Source organism: Balaenoptera ricei, chromosome 3 (assembly GCF_028023285.1).
Source record: "Balaenoptera ricei isolate mBalRic1 chromosome 3, mBalRic1.hap2, whole genome shotgun sequence".
NCBI classification, from domain to species: domain Eukaryota; kingdom Metazoa; phylum Chordata; class Mammalia; order Artiodactyla; family Balaenopteridae; genus Balaenoptera; species Balaenoptera ricei.
In genome coordinates, this window is record NC_082641.1 from 95,571,645 (window position 1) to 95,592,556 (window position 20,912).

A 20,912-nucleotide genomic window follows, 5' to 3' on the forward strand; every position below is an offset into this window, starting at 1 on the left:
TCTGATGGTTAAGAAAGAATGGCTACAGTATATGGGTAATCAAACCAGTGGATCTGGAAAAAGTAAACATGAAAAAAATTAAGCCATACTGGAAACTATTCTGAACAGTAAGTTTAATAATGATTTTAAATTAAGAAAAACCACCTCATACCACATACGAAAATTAATTCCAGATAGATTTGGTCCAAACATGAAAAATAAAACCATGAAGCTTTTGTTTTCTTCTGGGAGAATATCTTCCTGACCTTGCTGTAGGCAAAAATTTCTTAAATTTCACCAAAAAAAAGATTAACCATAAAGGAAAAAAGCTGATAAGTTGGACTATATTGAAATTTAAAGTTTCTGTTCTTCCGAGAACGTTATTAGGAGAATGAAAAGGCAAGTCAGAGTAGGAAAAGATATCTGTAATATGTGTGTATGACAGGACTGTATCTAGACTATGTAAAGAATTTCTATACATCAATAAGAAAATGACAGGTAATGAGCAGAAGTCTTGAACAGAAAAATGAGCAGAAGTCTTGAATAGACATCATGAAAAAGGATATCAAAATGATAAATTTGAAATGGTGGTCAGTCTCTTTAGGCTTCAGGGAAATACAAATGAATATCACAATGACAGACCACCACACACCCATAAGAATGACTAAAATTAAAAGATTGACAACATACAGGGCTGACAAGGATGTGGCACTATGGGAACTCCCATATACTATGATTTGGATTGTAAATTTTTTTTTTTTTAATGGCTGCACCACGCGGCTTGCGGGATCTTAGTTCCCTGAGAGGAATCAAACCTGCACCCCCTGCATTGGAAGCGTGGAGTCTTAACCACTGGACTGCCAAGAAGTCCCTGGATTGTAAATTTTTATAATTGCTTTGAAAATCTATTGAAAATCACTTTGAAAACCTATCTGCTCCATGGCCCAGTGATTCTACTCTAGGTATACATTCAGTAGATATGTGTATGTATGTTCACTAAAAGACTTATATGAGAATTAGTATCAGTACTAATTGTAATGGCCCCATGCCGGACCCGAATTTCTGTCAACCGTGGAATAGATAAATACATTGTGGTATATTTCTGCAGTAGCACACTGTATAACAACAAGAATGAATGAACTGTTATATTAATATTATGTAACAAAATAAATGAATCTCACAAACAAATCAATGAATAGAAGAAGCCACTCATATGGTTCCATACTGTATGATTCCATTTAAATACACAGTTGTCCCTTGGTATCTGCTGGGGATTGGTTACAGGACCTGCTATGACCAGAATCCATGGATGCTCAAGTCCCTTACAGTTGGCCTTCTGTATCTGTGGGTTCCACATCCCTGGATTCAGCCAACTATGGGTAGTATAGTACTATATTTATTGAAAAAAACTTGTTTCTAAGCATGCGTGCAGCATTGGACCCACACAGCTCAAGCCCAGATTGTTCAAGGGTCAATAGTAGTTCAGAAATAGGCAAAATATATCTTTAATGTTAGAAATCAGGGTATTTACCCTTGATGTTGATAGTTGCCTAATGGAGTATGAGCGGGCTTTTACAGTGCTGGTAATAGTCTAACACCTGAATATTAAGTGCTGGTTATACAGGTATACTTACTTTGTGAAAATTCATCAGGTTGTACATTGTTATGATTTGTGTACTTTTTTTTATTATTGAGGTATAGTTGGCTTACAATATTACATTGGTTTCAGGTGTACAACATAGTGATTCACAATTTTTATAGACTATACTCCATTTAAAGTTATTATAAAATATTGGCTATTATAAAATATTGGCTATATTCCCTGTGCTGTATAATATATCCTTGTAGCTTATTAATTTTACACATAGTTGTTTGTACCTCTTAACCCCCTACTCCTATCTTTCCCCTCCCCCTTCCCTCTTCCCACTGGTAACCACTAGTTTGTTATCTATATCTGTGAGTCTGTTTCTGTTTTGTTATATTCATTTGTTTGTTTTATTTTTTAGATTCCACATGAAGGTGATAACAGACAGTATTTGTCTTTCTCTCTGACTTATTTCTCTATGCATAATACCCTCCATGTTGTTGGAACTGGCAAAATTTCATTCTTTTTCATGGTTGAGTAGTATTCCTCTGTGTGTGTGTGTGTGTGTGTGTGTGTGTGTGTGTGTACCACACCTTTATCCATTCATCTGTTGATGGACACTGAGGTTGCTTCCATATCTTGGCAGTTGTAAATAATGCTGCTATGAACATTGGGGTACATGCATCTTTTCAAGTTAGTGTTTTTGTTTTCTTCAGCTATATACCCAGGAGTGGAATTGCTGGATGATATGGTAGTTTTGTTTTTAGTTTTTTGAGGAACCTCCATACTGTTTTACACAGTGGCGGCGCCAATTTACATTCCTACGAACAGTGTTGTGTACTTTTCTGTACATATGTTATACTTCAGTAAAAATTTACTGAAGGACAGAACTTAAATGGTTTTATTTCCTGTAACTTATTTAACTATGAGTTTATAAATGTATTCAGACCACTTCCATGTTAGAGATACTGTTTCAAAAATAAATTCATCTTTCTCAATGGGAAAATTTTCTCTTTTTGACTCCTCAAGAAGTCAGTATTTGTTAAATGCTTATTCTTTGTTCAAGCAGCATTATCCCATTCTATCCTCATAACAAGAATGTGTTGTAAGAAGAAGAAAAGTGAGTCAGAATTAGAAATAGAATGAATAAAGTCATTTCACGGACCATGTCACCAAGACCTTGAGGAGAAATAGATGAAGTTGGGAGTTTGGATAGATACTCAACAATATTTATTCTCTACTTACCACACAATTGAAATAAACTAGGCACTCACTTGAGGATGACCTTTGTATGCCCCACACTTGGTCATCTTAATAACTTGCCTTCTCATAAATGAAACTATTTGTAAAACTGTATATTCTTGGTTACTACTGATCTTTTATTTCTCCTGATCTAAGTCAAGGATCAACAAATTACATCCTGCAGGTCAAATGCAGCCTGCTACCTGTTTTTGTAAATAAAGTTTTATTGGAATAGAGCCATGCTCATTTGTTTATGTATTGTCTGTGGCTGCTTTTGTGCTATACTGTATGGCCCACAAAGCCTAAAATTAAAGTCTTTACTCTCTAGCCCTTTGCAGAGAAAGTTTGCCAACGCTTGGTCTAAGACAATGTTGATCATGGTCATGTAGTTAAATACATTGTTTCACCTGTCTTATTCATCTACATCGATGCCAGGAAGGAGCCTTGGATTGTGGATCTGTGTAAATTGGCCTCAGATTGGAGTAGTTATAGCAAGAAGCCTGTTGTTTAGATTTTACTCTGTCCGGTAGGATCACCTATGAATACAGTGACCGTACATTTCAGTTTCCTTGGAACAGTCCTGGTTTACATCTGTTGTTCCAGGTTATTATTATAGTACAATAACATTGCATACTGTTATTATAATATAATAATTAATAGATGCTCTCTTTTACTTTTAATACCCTCCAGTTCGGATGATAAACTTATGGTCATTCTATCTAAATTACCACTGAGAAGGGTAGTGGATACAGAAATAGTGATAGAATAGTGACAACTATGCAAAGTGGAATTTAAGAAATTAATTTTTGAAAGTTTGTATCAGAGGTCCCCAAGACTATCTCAGTGATTTGCTAGGAATCACAGGACTCAGAAGTTGCTATGTTTATGGTTAGGGTTTTACAGTGAAAGTATACAGAGTAAAACCGTCAAAGCCACATGAAGGGAATTATGGAGGAAACCAGGTGCAAGCTTCCAGATGTTGTCCCTTTCTACTGGAGTCACACAAGATGTGCTTAATTCCCCCAGAAGTGATATGTGATGACATGTGCAAAGTGTTCCAAACTAGGCAACTCACCCTAACCTGGGTTTCCAGGATTTTTATTGGGGGTCAGTCACATAGGCATGTGACACCTCCATGACTGACCTTGGTTACATAAGCTCCAGAACCTCAGAGAAAAAATATGTTCATTGTAAATCACACTGTTAGCATAAACTGTCTGCTCACACTGGTACAGTGTGGCCCAGGGCCTCAAGCATGCAGAAACACTCTTATCAGACAGAACTTTCCAAGGGTTCAGAGCTCAGTTCCCAGGAACTAGCCAAAGGCTAGTCTGAAAACAGACCATTTTGGGGAACGTATAGGGGTTGAACAACCCAGGCTTACTGAGTTAACCCTTTCCCACACAAGGTATTTGAGCCAGAGTTTGAGTCCAGGTAAGTCTGATTCCAAAGTCTGTGCTCTTTCCATAAGTTTAATTTTTAGTGATCTTTTATACTGATTTGCTAATTAAAAATTATTGGTTATATTAGATGTGGTTGAGATTTGGACTGTGCTCATCTAGCTTGATAGATACTTATGACAAGCTTTCTTTTTTCCTCATATGAAGATAGGGAGCCTGATTTGAGTATTTTTCAGTATTTTTGTAAGTAATGGTGCTAACAATTTTTAGGTCTTAGTAATTTTCAGTGAAGTTTATTTTGTTTATTGTATTTTGTTTATTAATGTATTGAAAAATAGTTTAGATGTACAGGCTATAATTATTCCTTTTGCACTTAATACAGTTTTTAATTTAAAAAAGAGAAATGTGATAATAGAGTTAGAAGTTTTAATTCACAATTAAGAATTGTCTGCCTTATAGGTAATAGATTTGAATGAACTTATTGAGTTCTCAAAAGCTTTTAACCTTTTTTCTTTTCTTTAGGTATTTGTGGAAACATTAGACAAGTGTTTTGAAAACGTCTGTGAACTGGATTTAATTTTCCATGTAGACAAGGTACAGTTTCTACATTATCAAATTTTCTAAGCTTTTTATCTTAGAAAAAAATGTTAATTTGTATTTGTCAAAGTAAAAATAGATTTAGTGAATAATACTGTTTTTATTCCTTTATTCAATTCATAAGTATATTTACTGTGAGCCAGGCACTGTGCTTAGTGAAGAAGGTTCAGACCCTTGCCTAGAGGAATTCACATCTAGAGGAGGACAATGGGAACGGAGAAAATTATATTTAAACTGGATTTTTTTAGGGATTAGTAGATATTTCACAGACAGAAAAGGAGAGGATGACTCTGCAGGCAGAGATATAAAATACATGCTTTTTGTGAGGGGAGGATTTGATACTGATCATGAGGCCTTAAAGTACCTTTAGTGACATGGATTTTGGGCTTCATTCTGAAGCAATTTACTTTTTTAAAACAAGTTTCTGTTAACATTATTGTTGCTTTATTTGTTCATTTTTGGGGGGGGGGCAAGATAATTTTTTTCTGTGTTAAGGATGTTGGATTGGTAGGTGGGGGAATAAAGTCAAGGAAATCAATTAGAAGTCTATTGCAGTAGTCCAGAAAGAAATGAACTAAGGCAGTAGAGTAGGGATGAAAGAAAGTATATAATTGATAGGACCTGATGGCCTATTGAAAGGAGGTGAGAGAAAGGAAGAATGACTGAAATTCTCTAGCCAGTATTACTGGGTATTGGGGATAGGAAATTTACGAGGAAGAGATTCCACTTTTACTATATATAGATTTTTTTTTTTCTCTGTAAGTTCATATAATGTAACAGACTGTTTTGAATGGTTAAGCCATTGAATAAAATTGTCTGGAAATAATCTGAAAATTTTAGCAAAAAATTGTGATTTTTAAAAATCAGCTTTATTTAAGTGTAATTTACACACATGAAAATTCAACAGCTTTAAGCATACATTTTACTAAGTTTTGGCAAGTGCATTTAGTTATGTAACCATTACCACAATCAAGATACAGCACAAGGAATGCATTATATTATTTGTGAACATCAAAAGAATACATTTACTATTAGCTGGTCCTTTAGATCATATTTCTCATTTACTAAATGATTTAATTTCATATATTGACTCATTTTGGATATAGAACTTAAACTTGATATTTTTAAGAGAATTATTTTAGTTTTCTACTGCTTTTCTCTATTATCTGTCTTACGCTATTCGCACTTACAAAGACTCCTGTTATTTTTAGGCATTAAGGTTCACAATATTCTAAAGTAAGTTTTGGTACGTGGTTAAAATGTTTAAAATTCTATTTTTAAAATGACTGCTCAAAGATCACTAGCTTATATGTTGCATCTGGCAAATTTTTGAGAAAATTGAAGATTCTATTGTAAAATATTGTAGCAAGAGTAAAGTTGTCACATTTGTAGCAGAGAATAAAAGTTTTCCTTAATAGGAAAATTAAGCTCTATATATATACAACTTCCATACATGATACACAGTGTTTTTAAAACTTCTATTTTACGTTAATATATGTTCATTTTAGAAAAATCAGAAAATATAAATAAGAGGAAAATAAATAGATGCTATCTCAATTTCAGAGATTGCCTAGTATTAAAAGATAAACTGAGGCACACTAAAAATTTTAAGAGTTTATTTGAGTAAAAATTGATTCAAATTGGTCAGCACCAAACCGCAAGTGGTTAGGAACACTCCACCTACAGGAGCTAGGGGAAAGACGTTTATAGAGAAGAGGCAGAAGCAAAGCAAGGGAATTATCTGATTGGCTATTTCTTAAGCACCTGTATTATTTGGGAAAGCCAAGTTGGCTGTTTGTGATTGGTTGTTCTTAGGTTTTGATTTCTTAACCTTGAGGCATTTTAGGCTGAGGTTGTGCTTTGCTTATGTAGACTGCTAATGTATTAGAACCGCCTCAGTCTAATTGCCTCTTTTTTAAATTAACACTAGGGTTAACATTTTAGAGTATGTGTATTTCTAGACGTTTTTGTACAAATGAGTACTGAAACAAATATGTCTTTAAAAAAATCAAAAATAGGATCACATATGTAGTCTGTATAGCCTGTTCATTTCACACAACAGTGTATCACTGTTTTGAAACCTGCCAAAATTAGCTGGCCTAATAAGCTCTTGTTTTAATTTTTTTTCAATGCAATGAGAAAAAAGCTTCAGTATAACAAGAGTTAGAGACCAGTAAAATAGACATTTCCTGTCCCTGTACTCTCTGTCTAAAACAATACTAGTCTTGTTTTCAGCCCTTCTATGAAAGTAGGCTTGTTTTCAACTTTGAAGCAGCCCTGGACCTTCCAACAGTCAGAGATCTCCTAAATAGCTCAACTCATTTCTTCCTAGGGGCAAATACAGAGTTTTGTACACAATCCTCTGTGTGCTGTTATACTACACTTGGATAGAGGGAAGGAGGAAGTTGTAAAGAATACCCCTTTTGTTATCAGTCAGGATGGGCTAGTTTATGCTGCAGTAACAATATCAGAGTATTTCTAATTCACACAGTATGTTTATCATGTCCCACATGCTGTCAGTCTGGAATCCATGGTGACAAAGCTGCCAGTATCTGGAAAATCATCAGTTTTTATGTCAGAGAGAAAAGAGTTTTCATGGGTAAATTTATCTGCTTTTCAAACTATCACACATGATAGATTTGCCAAATGTTTTGCCACTACAAGCATGGATCACTAACTTTCTAGCCTCCAATGTAATAGTTTCCATGTGGCCTACTGCCTTCAAGTACTAATTTGTGTATCAGTCACATAAGCTAATATTTGTAATCACCCTGAAATAGTGGAACAGCACCCCCTGCCCAAAATTGATTTGGATGTAGAGACTGAAGATACCACATGTACACCAAGAGGATCTGATCTGAAAGGGTTTATCGTTCACATAATAAGCTTTTTGGGGGAAAACAAGGAACAGCGACTATCGTGGGGTTTTATGTGGTTAGGGGGTAGGGTTGGGTTGAGGGTTTCCACATGTGCAAAGGAAGGAGCACCTGGACTTTCTTATCAACTTGCCCACATGTGGGCAGAAGAGGAAGGGAGAACAGTGGGGCTTGAAAGCTGTCAGCAGGCAGACATCAAAAATGGAGTCAGACTCTTTATTACAGCTAAGTTATGCTGTGGTAATAACACCTAAAATATGAGTAACTTGGTTTATTTCTTACTTATACTGCATGGCCACTGTGGGTTTGCTGGGAAGGTCTGCTTATTTGCGCAACTGTGTTACCTGCCCATTTCCTGAACACTGTGGCTTTAATTGGGTGGCCCCAGGTTGTCGCCAGTACCGCAGCACAGCATCAAATCCCAGGGCAAAGATGAAGGAGCTAAAGATTTATAAAGAGCTTGGTTTGGAGCATGTATGACATGTATTGACAGCTATAAAAGTGCTCTGTCTACTCCTCCCTGCATTCCCCCATCCCCCCAAAAGATCAGGTTAAGGGAGATCTGATTGGAGGCCTCAGTGTCTTTCCTACCCTCCAGGCCAGGAGAATGAAGAATTAAGAGTGAGAGTGGAGTGGTTTCCTCTAGCCCAGTCCCTCTTAAGGAGTTTGATAGCCTATTGTTAAACCACAGGACACAGAGTGAGAGTCTCCTTTTCCTTTCACCACCTGAAGAAATCTAACCATTAGGAGTATCTCAGCAACCACACCTAAGTACCAGTGAGCCGACAGAGAAAAAAGAATGCCATCTCAACAAGAGAGATGAGGAACAGGCTGAACAATCAGAACATATGCTCCATGAAAAAGAACTACTAGAGGAGATCAGTGAACACTTGAAATTTTAAAATGGTAAAAAGTGCTTAAGGAGATGCAATTCGAAAAGGTCTTCCTGGGGCTTAAAAATGTGTTTTCAAACTATAGAGTTTAAAGAAGAGAATGGTCACGGTTGAGGCTTGAATTACAGCTAGAAGATGAATGCAGGAAATAATCTCAAAGCATATAATTGAAAGATTAAGAGATAGAAAACACGAAGGAAAAGATAAGAGAATATGAAGTATTTAGCATGTATTATAAAAGTATTTTGAAGCTGTTATCCAACTGGGGGAAAGGAGAGTAGGGAATAACAGAGCATTTAGTAGGAAAACAAGGCATCTCAGTGGTAGAAAGATTTGATATTTTACAAATAAGAATAAAGTCATATTTGTTTGATTAAAAGAGCAAGAAAAGAGATAGTTTTCATTAATAAAAATTATAAACAGTAGAATCTCTGATTTAAAAGGGGGAAATAATATAAATAAAATCTGATCAAGCCAACCAACTTTGGGGGAAAGGGAAATTATTTAAAATAGATGTATTATTCAGTATAGTAAGTGTGAATTGAATGAAACAATCCATTAAAAGTCAGAGATGATGGGTTTAAAAAGGTACAGCTTATGTAGGAAAGACAGGATAAATTCTACAGTATTTCCCTTTATTAACCAGTTTCCATAACATTTGGTTCCCTAGTAGTCACCAGAAGTGATCATTGAATTTCCTTTTTAGTACCCTTGTGACATATAAATTTTATCGTAATTGATTTGTTTTAATCCACTGTGGATATTATTCTTTTTGATGCTCAAATTGCCCTATCTTTGGCCAGTGGGGGAACCCCTTCACGTTGTCTTCTGGGTTCTTTTGACATGACCCCTCTCCCCCTCCATGGACTTTGATAGCTGCTTTGTGTTCTGGTACAACTAGATGTTCCAGATTCAATTTGTTTATTTCCTGCTCTAGATATGTTATCAGTCATTCCTTCTAGGAGTCCTGATTTTTCTTTTTTTTTTTAAGTGGGAAATGGTATGGAGAAACCATAGTCTGGAGGTGCTTGTAATTATGAGGCTTATCATTGTTTCTCCACCTTTTCTATGGAGAGAGCATCTTATATATTTTTTGCCTTTGCCCTCATGTTAATCTTCTCTCTGTAAGGTTCCTTTTAGTGGATGAAGATGTATAGAAATGACAGTCCTAGCACCATGTATGCTTGTTGGTAGAGGTGTGAATATTACTTCTGGTTCTCAGTGAACCAGGCTAGGAAATAGATGTATGTACACACACACACATGCCTATTTCTATATCTTTATATATATTAAAAATCATTGAGTTCTTCTTAATACCCCAGAGTCTAGTGCAACACTACAGAATTTATTCTAGCCTTCATCTTTTCCATATCTGCACTTTGCTTGTCTGACAGTGAGAGATTATTCTCATTCCTATTATTTGTATTATTGTTGATGCATTTACTTAATTTGCTTAATCCTTCCTTTCTATAACCCAGCTCCTGGCTGGGCCATTCAAAACCAGACATGCCGGGCTTCACCCTCCCCTGCCAGCACTAGTCAAATGCTTGGCACCCCCCTTCTACTGAGCAAGTTGTTAGAAAGTCAAACCTGATTAAAAAATTGCAGTAAATAAAAGTACTTTTTAAAAACTTAGATGATTTGAAAAAGAAATTAATGAAATTTCTAGAAGAGAAAAAAAGTCAAAATTAAAATTTTCAGTGGATGGCTTTAATCATAAACATATCTGAGTAAATAGAAAGGTAGAATACATTGTCCATAATGCAACATAAAAGGACAAGAAAGCCTGAAAATGTGAAAGATAGTTTACAGGTCAGGGAAGATAGAGCAAGAAACATCTAATGAAGAAGAGAGAAAGAACGAGGCATATTCAATATCTGAGTATCTAATGGCTGAGAATTTTCCAGAATTAATGGAAGACGCCAATCCACAGATAAAAGAATCACAAGCAGAATAAATAAAAAGAAATCTACACATAGACTAATGATAGTAAAATTGAATAGCAGAGAGAGAGCTCTTAAAATCATCCAGAAATAAAAGACATATTACCTTCACAAGAGCAGTGGTCAGACTGGGAAGTGACTTCTCAGCAGCAACCACAGAAGTTAGAAGATGTTGTGTTGAAAGAAAGTAACTGTCAACTGTAGTTCTAAAATTAGCAAAACCATCTTTCAAGATTATGGGTGAAATAAAAACATTATTTGAGAAATAATGAGGGAATTTGCAACCAGCAAGCCTTTGGACTAAAGGAAATTCTGAAGAGGGCAATTTACAGAGAAAGAAATCTGAAATATAAGGAGTGAGTTGAAGAGGGAAGAAGAGCAAAGAAAGAAGTAAATTTGTGGGTAAGGATAAAAGAACATTGACTGTTAAAGTACTTATGAGATTAAAATGAAAAAAAAAATTGTAGCATTAAAATACAAGACAGCAATATCACATAAGCCAGGAGTATTCTAAGGTCTTTTAATGAGCATCCGTGACCCTTATGATAAGCAGCCTTTAAAATACAAGTCAGCAATATCACATAAGCCAGGAGTATTCTAAGGTCTTTTAATGAGCATCCGTGACCCTTATGATAAGCAGCCTTTAAAAAGGATTTCTGTATAATCAACCTGAAATATAGAATAGCGAGTAGAACAGCTTTCTAGTTTTTCAGACTTGAATATTTTGAATTTTCCAATTTGAAACATTCATATTCAGTGTGAGTATAAAATGCATTGTGTAACAAAATAGAATTACTCTTACCTATTACTCTATTTATTTTTGTTTTTTGTTTGGCCACACAGCCGGCTTGTGGGATCTTAGTTTCCCGAACAGGGATTAAACCTGTGCCCCCTGCAGTGGAAGCACTGTGTCCTAACCACTGGACCACCAGGGAATTCCTTTACCTGTTGCTTTAAATTACTATACCACTGTTGCTTTCCATTGGTCAACAATTAACAAATGTCTTCATTATTATTAGTATGTTATACTATGTTAAAATATGTTATATACTTAACCTTTCTATTTTGTCTTGAAAATTTTATCAAAATTTTGGTGGGCTAACAAAATGTACTCTTAATTCCTTTCAAAATTACTTTCAAAATTGTCATACTTTAGACTTGTCTTTCATGATGTAATATTAAAGAGGAGAGAAGTTTGTGTGGGGATTATGCTCTTCAGCAGCAGAACCTGCTCAACTGCATCAATCTCAAGATAATATTAACCACATACCTGTAGAACCGATTATTTCCTTAGCAAACACTTTCTTCAGGTTAATGACATTATCAAGTGAAAGTTTTGTTTTGTTTTGATTTTTTGGCTGTGTTTGTTGTTGTGCGCGGGTTTTCTCTAGTTGCGGCGAGTGGGGGCTACTCTTCGTTGCGGTGCACGGGCTTCTCATTGCAGTGGCTTCTCTTAGTTGTGGAGCACGGGCTCTAGGTGCACGGGCTTCAGTAGTTGTGGTACATGGGCTCAGTAGTTGTGGCTCGCTGGCTCTAGAGCTCAGGCTCAGTAGTTGTGGTGCACGGGCTTAGTTGCTCCACAGCATGTGGGATCTTCCTGGACCAGGGCTCAAACCGGTGCCCCCTGCATTGGCAGGTGGATTCTTAACCACTGCACCACCAGGGAAGTCCCTAGGTGAAAGTTTTGATTTATATAACACTTTGATATATCAGCTATCCTGTTGGAGAATAATTATACAAAAATTTAATATATTTTTAGATTTAATGAAGTTCTGATAAATATATTTTGAGAGGATGTATTTCTGAAGCTAAGCTTTTTTTTTTTTAATGTTGGTAGTGACTCCAGTAAAACCCAAAGACATCCATTTTCTTACTTAAATTTTTTCATTATAGCTTTTATTTTATTTATAAATACCTGTAGAGCTAAAGCATGACAAGAAAATATACTTCGTTGATTCTAAAATGCTGATTTTCTTTCACATTTTAACATTTTTGAGATGAGTATGCATTTACAATTCTATAGCTTGGCATAATTTTTTTTTTTTTTTTTTTTTACTTTTTCTGGTAGTTACATTTTATTTTTTTAATTTATTTTCTTTTGCCACATTGGGTCTTCATTGCTGAGCACGGGCTTTCTCTAGTTGCAGCAAGTGGGGGCTACTCTTCATTGCGGTGCGCAGGCTTCTTCTTGCGGTGGCTTCTCTTGTTGCGGAGCATGGGCTCTAGGCACGCGGGCTTCAGTAGTTGTGACACGAGGGCTCAGTAGTTGTGGCTCGTGGGCTCAGTAGTTGTGGCTCGTGGGCTCTAGAGCGCAGGCTCAGTAGTTGTGGTGCACAGGTTTAGTTGCTCCGCGGCATGTAGGACCTTTCCAGACCAGGGCTCGAACCCGTGTCCCCTGCATTGGCAGGCGGATTCTTAACCACCGTGCCACCAGGAAAGTCCCTAGAGCAGTGGAGTAGGTCGCTCTGTCCTCCCGCTGCTCTGGAAGCAGCGGGTGGGTGGGAGGTGGGCATCTGAAGCCCCCATGCGTACCTCGCCCCCAACAGCCCTCCGCTTGGCCGCTACCCTGGTGGGGTTGAGGCAGCGGGGCTGGCTGCTTGTCATAATTTAATTGTCAGCATTTTTCCTTTTCAGTGGTATGTAAAGTAATGATGTTTTTTATGATCAATTGTACTTACATTTGAAGAAATATCAAAATGTGAATGAGATTTAGACCATTTAGAATTAAATTTAGAATTATAAATACAGGTATTAATAGATTACTTTAGGTACATTATTTAAATTTTTATTAGCAAATACATGTATTAACATTTTATTATCAAATTAGTAAGAGTATGACCCACAAGTACATAAATGGAAATTTGCTAACATATTTTAAATAGTGTGTCATTTCATCAAAATTGGTTATTTTCTTAATAATAAAAAAAATCATTTCTTACAGTATTATGGTCTGTAGAGTAGACTTATAACTCTGCTTTGCCTCCCCTTCACCCCCTTTTAAAACTCCTGTTCAGTTTTCTTTTGCAAGAGGAGAAGAAGGAGGTGTTCCTTGCAAAACACATTTTACAAAATATTTATTGAGCGCTTAACACTTTGCAGGGTTATGTGAAGAATATGTCCTTACCCCAGTCCTCAGGTAATTGTTTTAGGAAGATGTGTGGTATATGTCTGCCTGTGTCTGTGTCTTTGTCTGTCTCACAGACACACGCCATTAACATTACAGTGTTATTCATATATTTTATTATTTTAAAATTACAATAATAATACTTAAATTTCTTGAAACAAAGAAGTCAAATAATACTGAAGGCTATATGATTAAACATGAAAGTTCTTCTTACCTTGTCCCCTTCCTTATACCTATTCACCACTACCCCACACTGCTTCCCTGAAGTAATTTCTCTTAATAGTTTGTCTATGTAGGCTTCCAGACTTTCTTTCTATGTTTTCAAAGATATGCATAGTTCTCTTGGTTCAGTGAGTGATAAAGCATGTTTTTATTTCACATAATGCTCTATGCCTTGCTTTATTAACTTCATCTCTCTTTAGATCCTTCCATATCAATATATATGTATCAGCTTTATTCTTAAGTGAAATATTGTGTAGAACGTATATGCCATATTTTACTTGACCATCCCTGTAGTAAGATATTAATGTAGTCAAATTAAAAGATGTTTGGTGCAAAGGACCTCATTTCTAGCATAAATTATAGTGAAGTAGCTTTATGCTTTGAAAACAAGTGACAATCCATAGAAAGGACTCTATGTAATTTGACTTCCTTTCATTTTTTTTGTTTTTAGATGCTTGGTTCTGCCTGGTTGACCTGTAACTGTTAAAAAGTGAAATGTAGGACTTCCCTGGTGATCCAGTGGTTAAGACTCCATGCTTCCAAAGCAGGGAGGGTGGGTGCGATCCCTAGACGGGGAACTAAGATCCCACATGCTGTGCAGTGTGACCAAAAAAAAAAAAAAAAAACAGTAAAAAGTGAAATGTGTTTGATTTAATCTTCATTTACTCTCCAATGATTATGTAGGCTTTACTCAACCAAGATGCTGCTGTCCGTAAACACTGTATATAAATATTTAATAAATATGGTTTACTGATGGGGTAGTTAAACTAAGTACAAAAAATGCTGTGTTCTTTTAACTTTTGAATTTTAAGATAATTGAGATAAATGATTTTGAAGAAAGAAATGTTGGCATCTAATATTTATTAGATGCCAACAATGTGCATTATAATATCTTATAAATAATAATAAAATAATATAGAGACCACTTAATCTTGTATGTTACAGTAGTTTTAAGCAAAAGTCTCAGGTTCTGCACTGACACATAAAAAGACTTATTGTTTAACACATGTAAAAAGTGGCATGCTTCTCTTATCACTAACAAATATTCAACACCTTTGAGCTACCTCTTAAATAACTTAAATAGGTACATGGCCATTGCCTTTAATATTGTTCCTCTGAATGATCTCTCTTACTCTTTAGGAAGATTTTTTTTTTTTAAGCAATATATGCTTGTGTTAAAAGTTTTCAAAACAAATAAACAAACAAACAAAAACTATGAAAGAAAGCTAAGTCTCCTTTCTTCCTCAGTTCTCCAGTCCCATTGTTTAGGCAACTACTATCTATTAAAAAATATTTGCAGCATATTATATACCTATTGGAATGGCCAAAATCCAGAATACTGACAACGCCAAATGCTGGTAAGGATGTGAAGCAACAGGAATTCTCATTCATTTCTGGTGTGAATGCAAAATGATACAGTCACTTTGGAAGACAGTTTGGCGATACCTTACAAAACTAAACATACGCTTATCATGCAATCCAGCAATCGTGCTCCGTGGTATTTACCCAAAAGAGTTGAAAACTTATGTCTATACAAAAGCCTGCACATGGATGTTTATAGCAACTCTTTTCATAGTTGCCAAAACTTTAAAGCAACCAAGATGTCCTTCAGTAGGTAAATGGATAAACAAGCTGTGTTATATTCAGTCAATGGAATTTTATTCAGTGCTAAAAATAAATGGACTATCAAACTATGAAAAGACATTGAGGAACCTTAAAATGCATATTACTAAGTGCAAGAAACCAATCAGAAAAGGCTATGTACTGTATGATTCCAACTATATGACATTCTGGAAAAGGTAAAACTATGCATATACTGAAAAGATTAGTGGTTGTCAGGCTTGGGGAGGGAGGGGGATGGGTGAATAGGTGGAGCATAGAGAATATTTAGGATACTCTTGTGATACCATAATGATAGATATATATCATATTTATCCAAACCCATAGAATGTTTAACACCAAAAGAGAGCTCTTGAGGTAGACTGTGACTTTGGGTGATTATGATGAGTCAGTGTAGGTTCATCAGTTGTAACAAATTTTCCACTCTGGGTAAGCTGTGCATGTCAGAGGCCAGGTTGTATGTATGGGAAAGTTTCTGTACCTTCCTCTTAATTTTGTTGTGAACCTAAAACTGCTCTTAAAAAAATAAAGTCTTTTTTTTTTTTTCTAATTATTTTCGTGCCTTTCAAGAATTTTTCTGGGTATATCCAAGTGTGTGTATGTGTGTAATTTTTTTAGTATACCTCAATGGGACCATATTATAGATATCGTTCTGTCCCTCTCATTTGTTCATTTAATAACTTACCAATATTTCTAAGGAATCTGTATATTTCTCATTTTTAGGTGTGTGATAATTAATAGTGTAGATTCACTGTTTTAGTTTTGTATTTTTCTTTGCTCTTACCAACAGTTTCATTGATCATTCTTGTACATATACCTGGCTCCAGTAACTTTTATTATTTTATTAACTCATATGCTCATTTTCTCTTGCCTCTTTCAATTCAGTCTCTTTTTTTTGTCATTCTTTTTTTTTTCTTTTCCCATTTAACATCTTTATTGGAGTATAATTGCTTTACAATGGTATGTTAGTTTCTGCTTTATAACAAAGTGAATCAGTTATACATATACATATATCCCCATATCTCTTCCCTCTTGCGTCTCCCTCCCTCCCACCCTCCCTATCCCACCCCTCTAGGTGGTCACAAAGCACCGACAATTCAATCTTTATTTTCTTGTAGAACTGTGGGAATAATGTGTACAATGTGATCTCATTTGTGTACATTAGATATATACACACACACATATAACAAGTATATGCATAACAAATTTTCTAGAAGGATATATAAGATACAGTTAACTGTGATTATCTTTAGATAGAGGGACCTAATAACAGAAGCAGAGGATGGTAGAGACTATTTTTATATATAAGTTTCTGTATGGCTTATATTGTGATTTTAAAAAAATAAATGAAGTTTAGAAGTTACGGTCTATGTCCAGAAGAAGCTGTGTGGTTGGATAGATAGGGCATATATTTTAAAAAAAAAAAAAAAAGGGCAAAAATACATTGTTAATGTGGTATTTGCCACTTTTTAAACACTTAAATACCTATAAAAATTCATAAGAGTGAAAACTCGTTGAACTTTCAGGTGAACATCAAAGCAGTTTAGTAGACGAGTTGTATTATAGGCATATTGTTACCCTTTTATTTCCATAAAAATCTGTTTTAAGTAAAATTTATAAAACAAAATACTGAAATATGTCAACCATATGAGTTAGGGCTAAGCTAAAAGCAGAGCTTTATCATCCTCTTTCTCTTATTAAGTCTGCCAAAAATTCTTCTCAATTCTTGGAACATGAATTTTTCTATCAATAGACATGTTCACCTTCTTAATTTCCCCTCCTCATGTGACATACCTTACTTTGGACACCATAACCTGAATAGTATTGGAGTAGCCTCCCAATTAATAGTTCTCATTCCCCACGATGTTTATCTCCTTAAATTTCTTATTTACTTATTTATTTAAATAAAATTTTTTTTTTTATTTTTGGCTGCGTTGGGTCTGTTGCTGTGCGCAAGCTTTCTCTAGTTGCAGCGAGCAGGGGCTACTCTTTGCTGCAGTGTGCAGGCGTCTCATTGTGGTGGCTTCTCTTTGTTGTGGAGCATGGGCTCTAGGCATGCAGGCTTCAGTAGTTGTGGCACACGGGCTCAGTAGTTGTGGCTTGTAGGCTCTAGAGCGCAGGCTCAGCAGTTGTGGCACACAGGCTTAGCTGCTCCGCGGCATGTGGGATCTTCCCGGACCAGGGCTCGAACCCGTGTCCCCTGTATTGGCAGGCAGATTCTTAACCACTGTGCCACGAGGGGAAGTCCTCTCCTTAAATTTCTACATAACGTATTGTACCTCCTCACTGAGAATACAGTCTTTAGGCGTTTATTATCTTTATAATAAGTGAGATTATGTTTAAGAATTTAGCTCACAGGCTCTTCAGTTGTATTTTCTGTCTCTTCTGGATCTGAATTTGCTTTCATAGGAATTATTTTTACTTTAAGGACAAATTTACATACATTTCTTAGAATTTCTTGCATACGACCCACATTTGTAGGCTGCTCATATTTTGTTACCTCTAAAGTTGGTAGATGTTTCAGTATTACTGAAATCTATAGTTTCCACCAATGTAGTGCTTGTGTTCTGAGATGTTTTGAAAGGCTATAGTACAATGTATATGTAGGGATGAACCCATTAGAAAGCCTGAGCAAAATGGGGGTGGTGTAGTTGCTACACTTCTATCAGCATTACAAGTCATGCTATTGCATAAGAATTTGTTTTAAAAAGAAAAGAGGAATTTCCACTGCTAAAACAGAAGTTTTAAGGAATCTCTGTCCCCTGGCCATGGCCTTTCTTTCTGAACACTTTTTATGCATACAGTACCTATTAGCTATTATAAAGTAATTTTATTTTATCACCTAGTTATCTTCTTGACCTTTAATTGAATTTTCATAGATTATGACTAAAAAGTAATTTGCTGTATCGATTTCATTTGTTATTGTTAACAGAAGAAAGCAAAGTATTGGACATGGATCACTCAGATTTAGGTTTGAGTCATTGATTTGCCACCTATTAGCTTATGCATCTTGAGTAAGCTGGTTTATTCTCTCAGCTGTAACAAAGGTTAATGTGAGAATTAAATCAGATACTGTAAGTGCAGCATCAAAACAGAGTTTTAATAAATGGTATCTAGTAACAGAAAAGATAGTAGTAGAAGTGATGATATTTAGCACTATTGTTTAAAACAATTGTAGCTTCTAGTTTTGTTTGCTAAGGAAAAGTAATTTCTGTAATTCTTCAAAATTGGTATGTGAGGTGTCCATCTTTCCAAAATGAAACATTAATAAATAATAGGATATTTTAAAAATCATGAGTACATTTGCATGAAATCTTAAAAAGGAAAATCGAACAGTGTAATTATATATTTAATTTTAAAAAGTTTTTGTTTAAAAAACCTATTAGGTACTGTGCTGTGGTGCTTCACATGAATTTATTTAATCCTTATGATAATTCTATGAGGTACCCATACTATTTCTACCTCTCTTTTACAGATAAGGTAACAGAGAGGTCAAGTAACTAACTTCTAAAGGGTATACAACTAATAAGTGATAGAGTCAGTATTTATACCTATCTAATTTCAGAGTCTCCATTCTTAATGCTGCCACATTATTTTTTTAAAATTATAGCACAGTATACTGTTCTGTGACATTCCAGCTTTGACTCGGTGATTTTTGATCCAGTAAATACCTTATGACAAAACACCTGGGTTATAGTTTTTCTCCCCAATGGAAAATGTTGTTTTTTGTCATTGTAAGATGTATTTGATAATAAAAAATCTGAGTAATTAGATATATAGAGAGGGCTTTGGGGTAAAAGCTTTATTAAAGTACCTATAATATAAAGAAACTTTCACATCATTTTAAATCTAGAGCTTGTAGGAATGCCACACAGCCTCATTGAGTACCTTGAGCATAAAACAACTTAATAATTACTGACTAAGAATCAGGTATAAAAGGCCCTTATAGGTCATTTTTTTTTTAGCATTAATCCTGATACCATAATGGTAGCTAATGTTTATTGATTATTTACTTTGTTTGGGGCACTTCCATGGTCACTGACCTCACTTAATCTTTTCATCAGTCTATGAAGGAGATACTATTATTATCTCTGTTTTACAGCTCATTAAACTAAGATTTAAAGAGGTTTGTATAATTGCCTAAGGCTTCACAGTAGTGACATAAGTGTATTATGAGTCTTCACTCCAAATTATTTTTATCTTACAGCTCATAAAACAGCAGTATTTGAAAGAAAAATTACTGGTATCATGAAACATTCTTACAGTGAGTTTTCTTTCTTTAGGTTCACAATATTCTTGCAGAAATGGTGATGGGGGGAATGGTATTGGAGACTAACATGAATGAGATTGTTACACAAATTGATGCACAAAATAAACTGGAGAAATCTGAGGTAAGAATGGAAAGTTAATGAAGGTAGTAAGCATGATCATAAATTATGCATGATTTGTAGCTTTCACTGTGTGTCCTTCAGTATCACCCTTTAGGTACAGCTGGTATGCTTATTCAATTTTAAAAAGAAGTGGAATATACACATTTTAGTATGTTAAATGTTCTGTGACCACTACCCACCAAATAGTTTTGTGTATTCTTTTAGCCACAGTCGTATTGCTTTGGGTAATGAATAAAATTCCCATTTCTTGTTGCTTAAAAAAGAAATTATGAATAATGGAATCAATATTTGTTATTAAACCTTAGTCACTAATTATCAAGGAAGTCTTAGAACTGGTTTTCTAAAGATATATAAATTTAGTGTTTTATAAAACTATTTCTGTAAAAGGAAAGGAGAGAAAATGGAATTCTCATAAGGAAGTAATGTTATAATGGCTGCTTAGTAGGCCTGAGTGCACATTGAAAAAAGAAATTCAATGCTCTAATCTTTTAATTCTGGATCCTTCCCAAAGGTCACTGACAAGTTAGCTAAATCATACATTCCATATAATGATACATGTATTCGTGGCTTTTATTGCATTCTAGAAGAGAAAGATTTGGTTAGTTATATACAGCTAACTTTGTGCTGCTAAATTGAGTGAATGAGGACCAACCAACAGTTTAGCCTTTTGTAAAACTCTACTTCAGAATTGTATGACTCTTCCCTCAGTAACAAGGCTGAAATATCAGTAACAGGCGCTGCAGCTGGGCCACTCAAGTTTACATAATTTTGGTTGTTTCTTATTGCTATACAGAAATTTAGAAAGATGAATAGTCTTGATATCTCATTCAATACTATACATGTTTGAGGATACTCTTACCTTTGATATTTATAGTCATAATGCAGAAAACTAATTTTATTTATAATTATTAATACAGTTATTTGGTTGATCTAAAGTAAATATTACTATAAAAGCAGAAAGATATTAAAAATATGCTAGCATTAATTTACAACAGGTGAGTTCTGAAGAATTTTTATCTTGTTGGCTCTTCAAAGGATCA

The 20,912-nt window shown here is 35.1% G+C and overlaps 1 protein-coding gene across 3 annotated transcripts in view; it reads left to right on the forward strand.

Annotated features, from left to right (window-relative positions):
- AP3S1 (adaptor related protein complex 3 subunit sigma 1) overlaps positions 1 to 20,912 on the forward strand; it is a 68,711-nt gene that overhangs the window by 39,033 nt on the left and 8,766 nt on the right. For all 3 annotated transcript variants that reach the window (XM_059916913.1, XM_059916912.1, XM_059916914.1), the window contains 2 exons: positions 4,729 to 4,800; positions 19,765 to 19,872. In XM_059916913.1, coding sequence (XP_059772896.1) covers positions 4,729 to 4,800; positions 19,765 to 19,872 — 180 coding nt within the window. The remainder of the gene's footprint in view (positions 1 to 4,728; positions 4,801 to 19,764; positions 19,873 to 20,912) is intronic.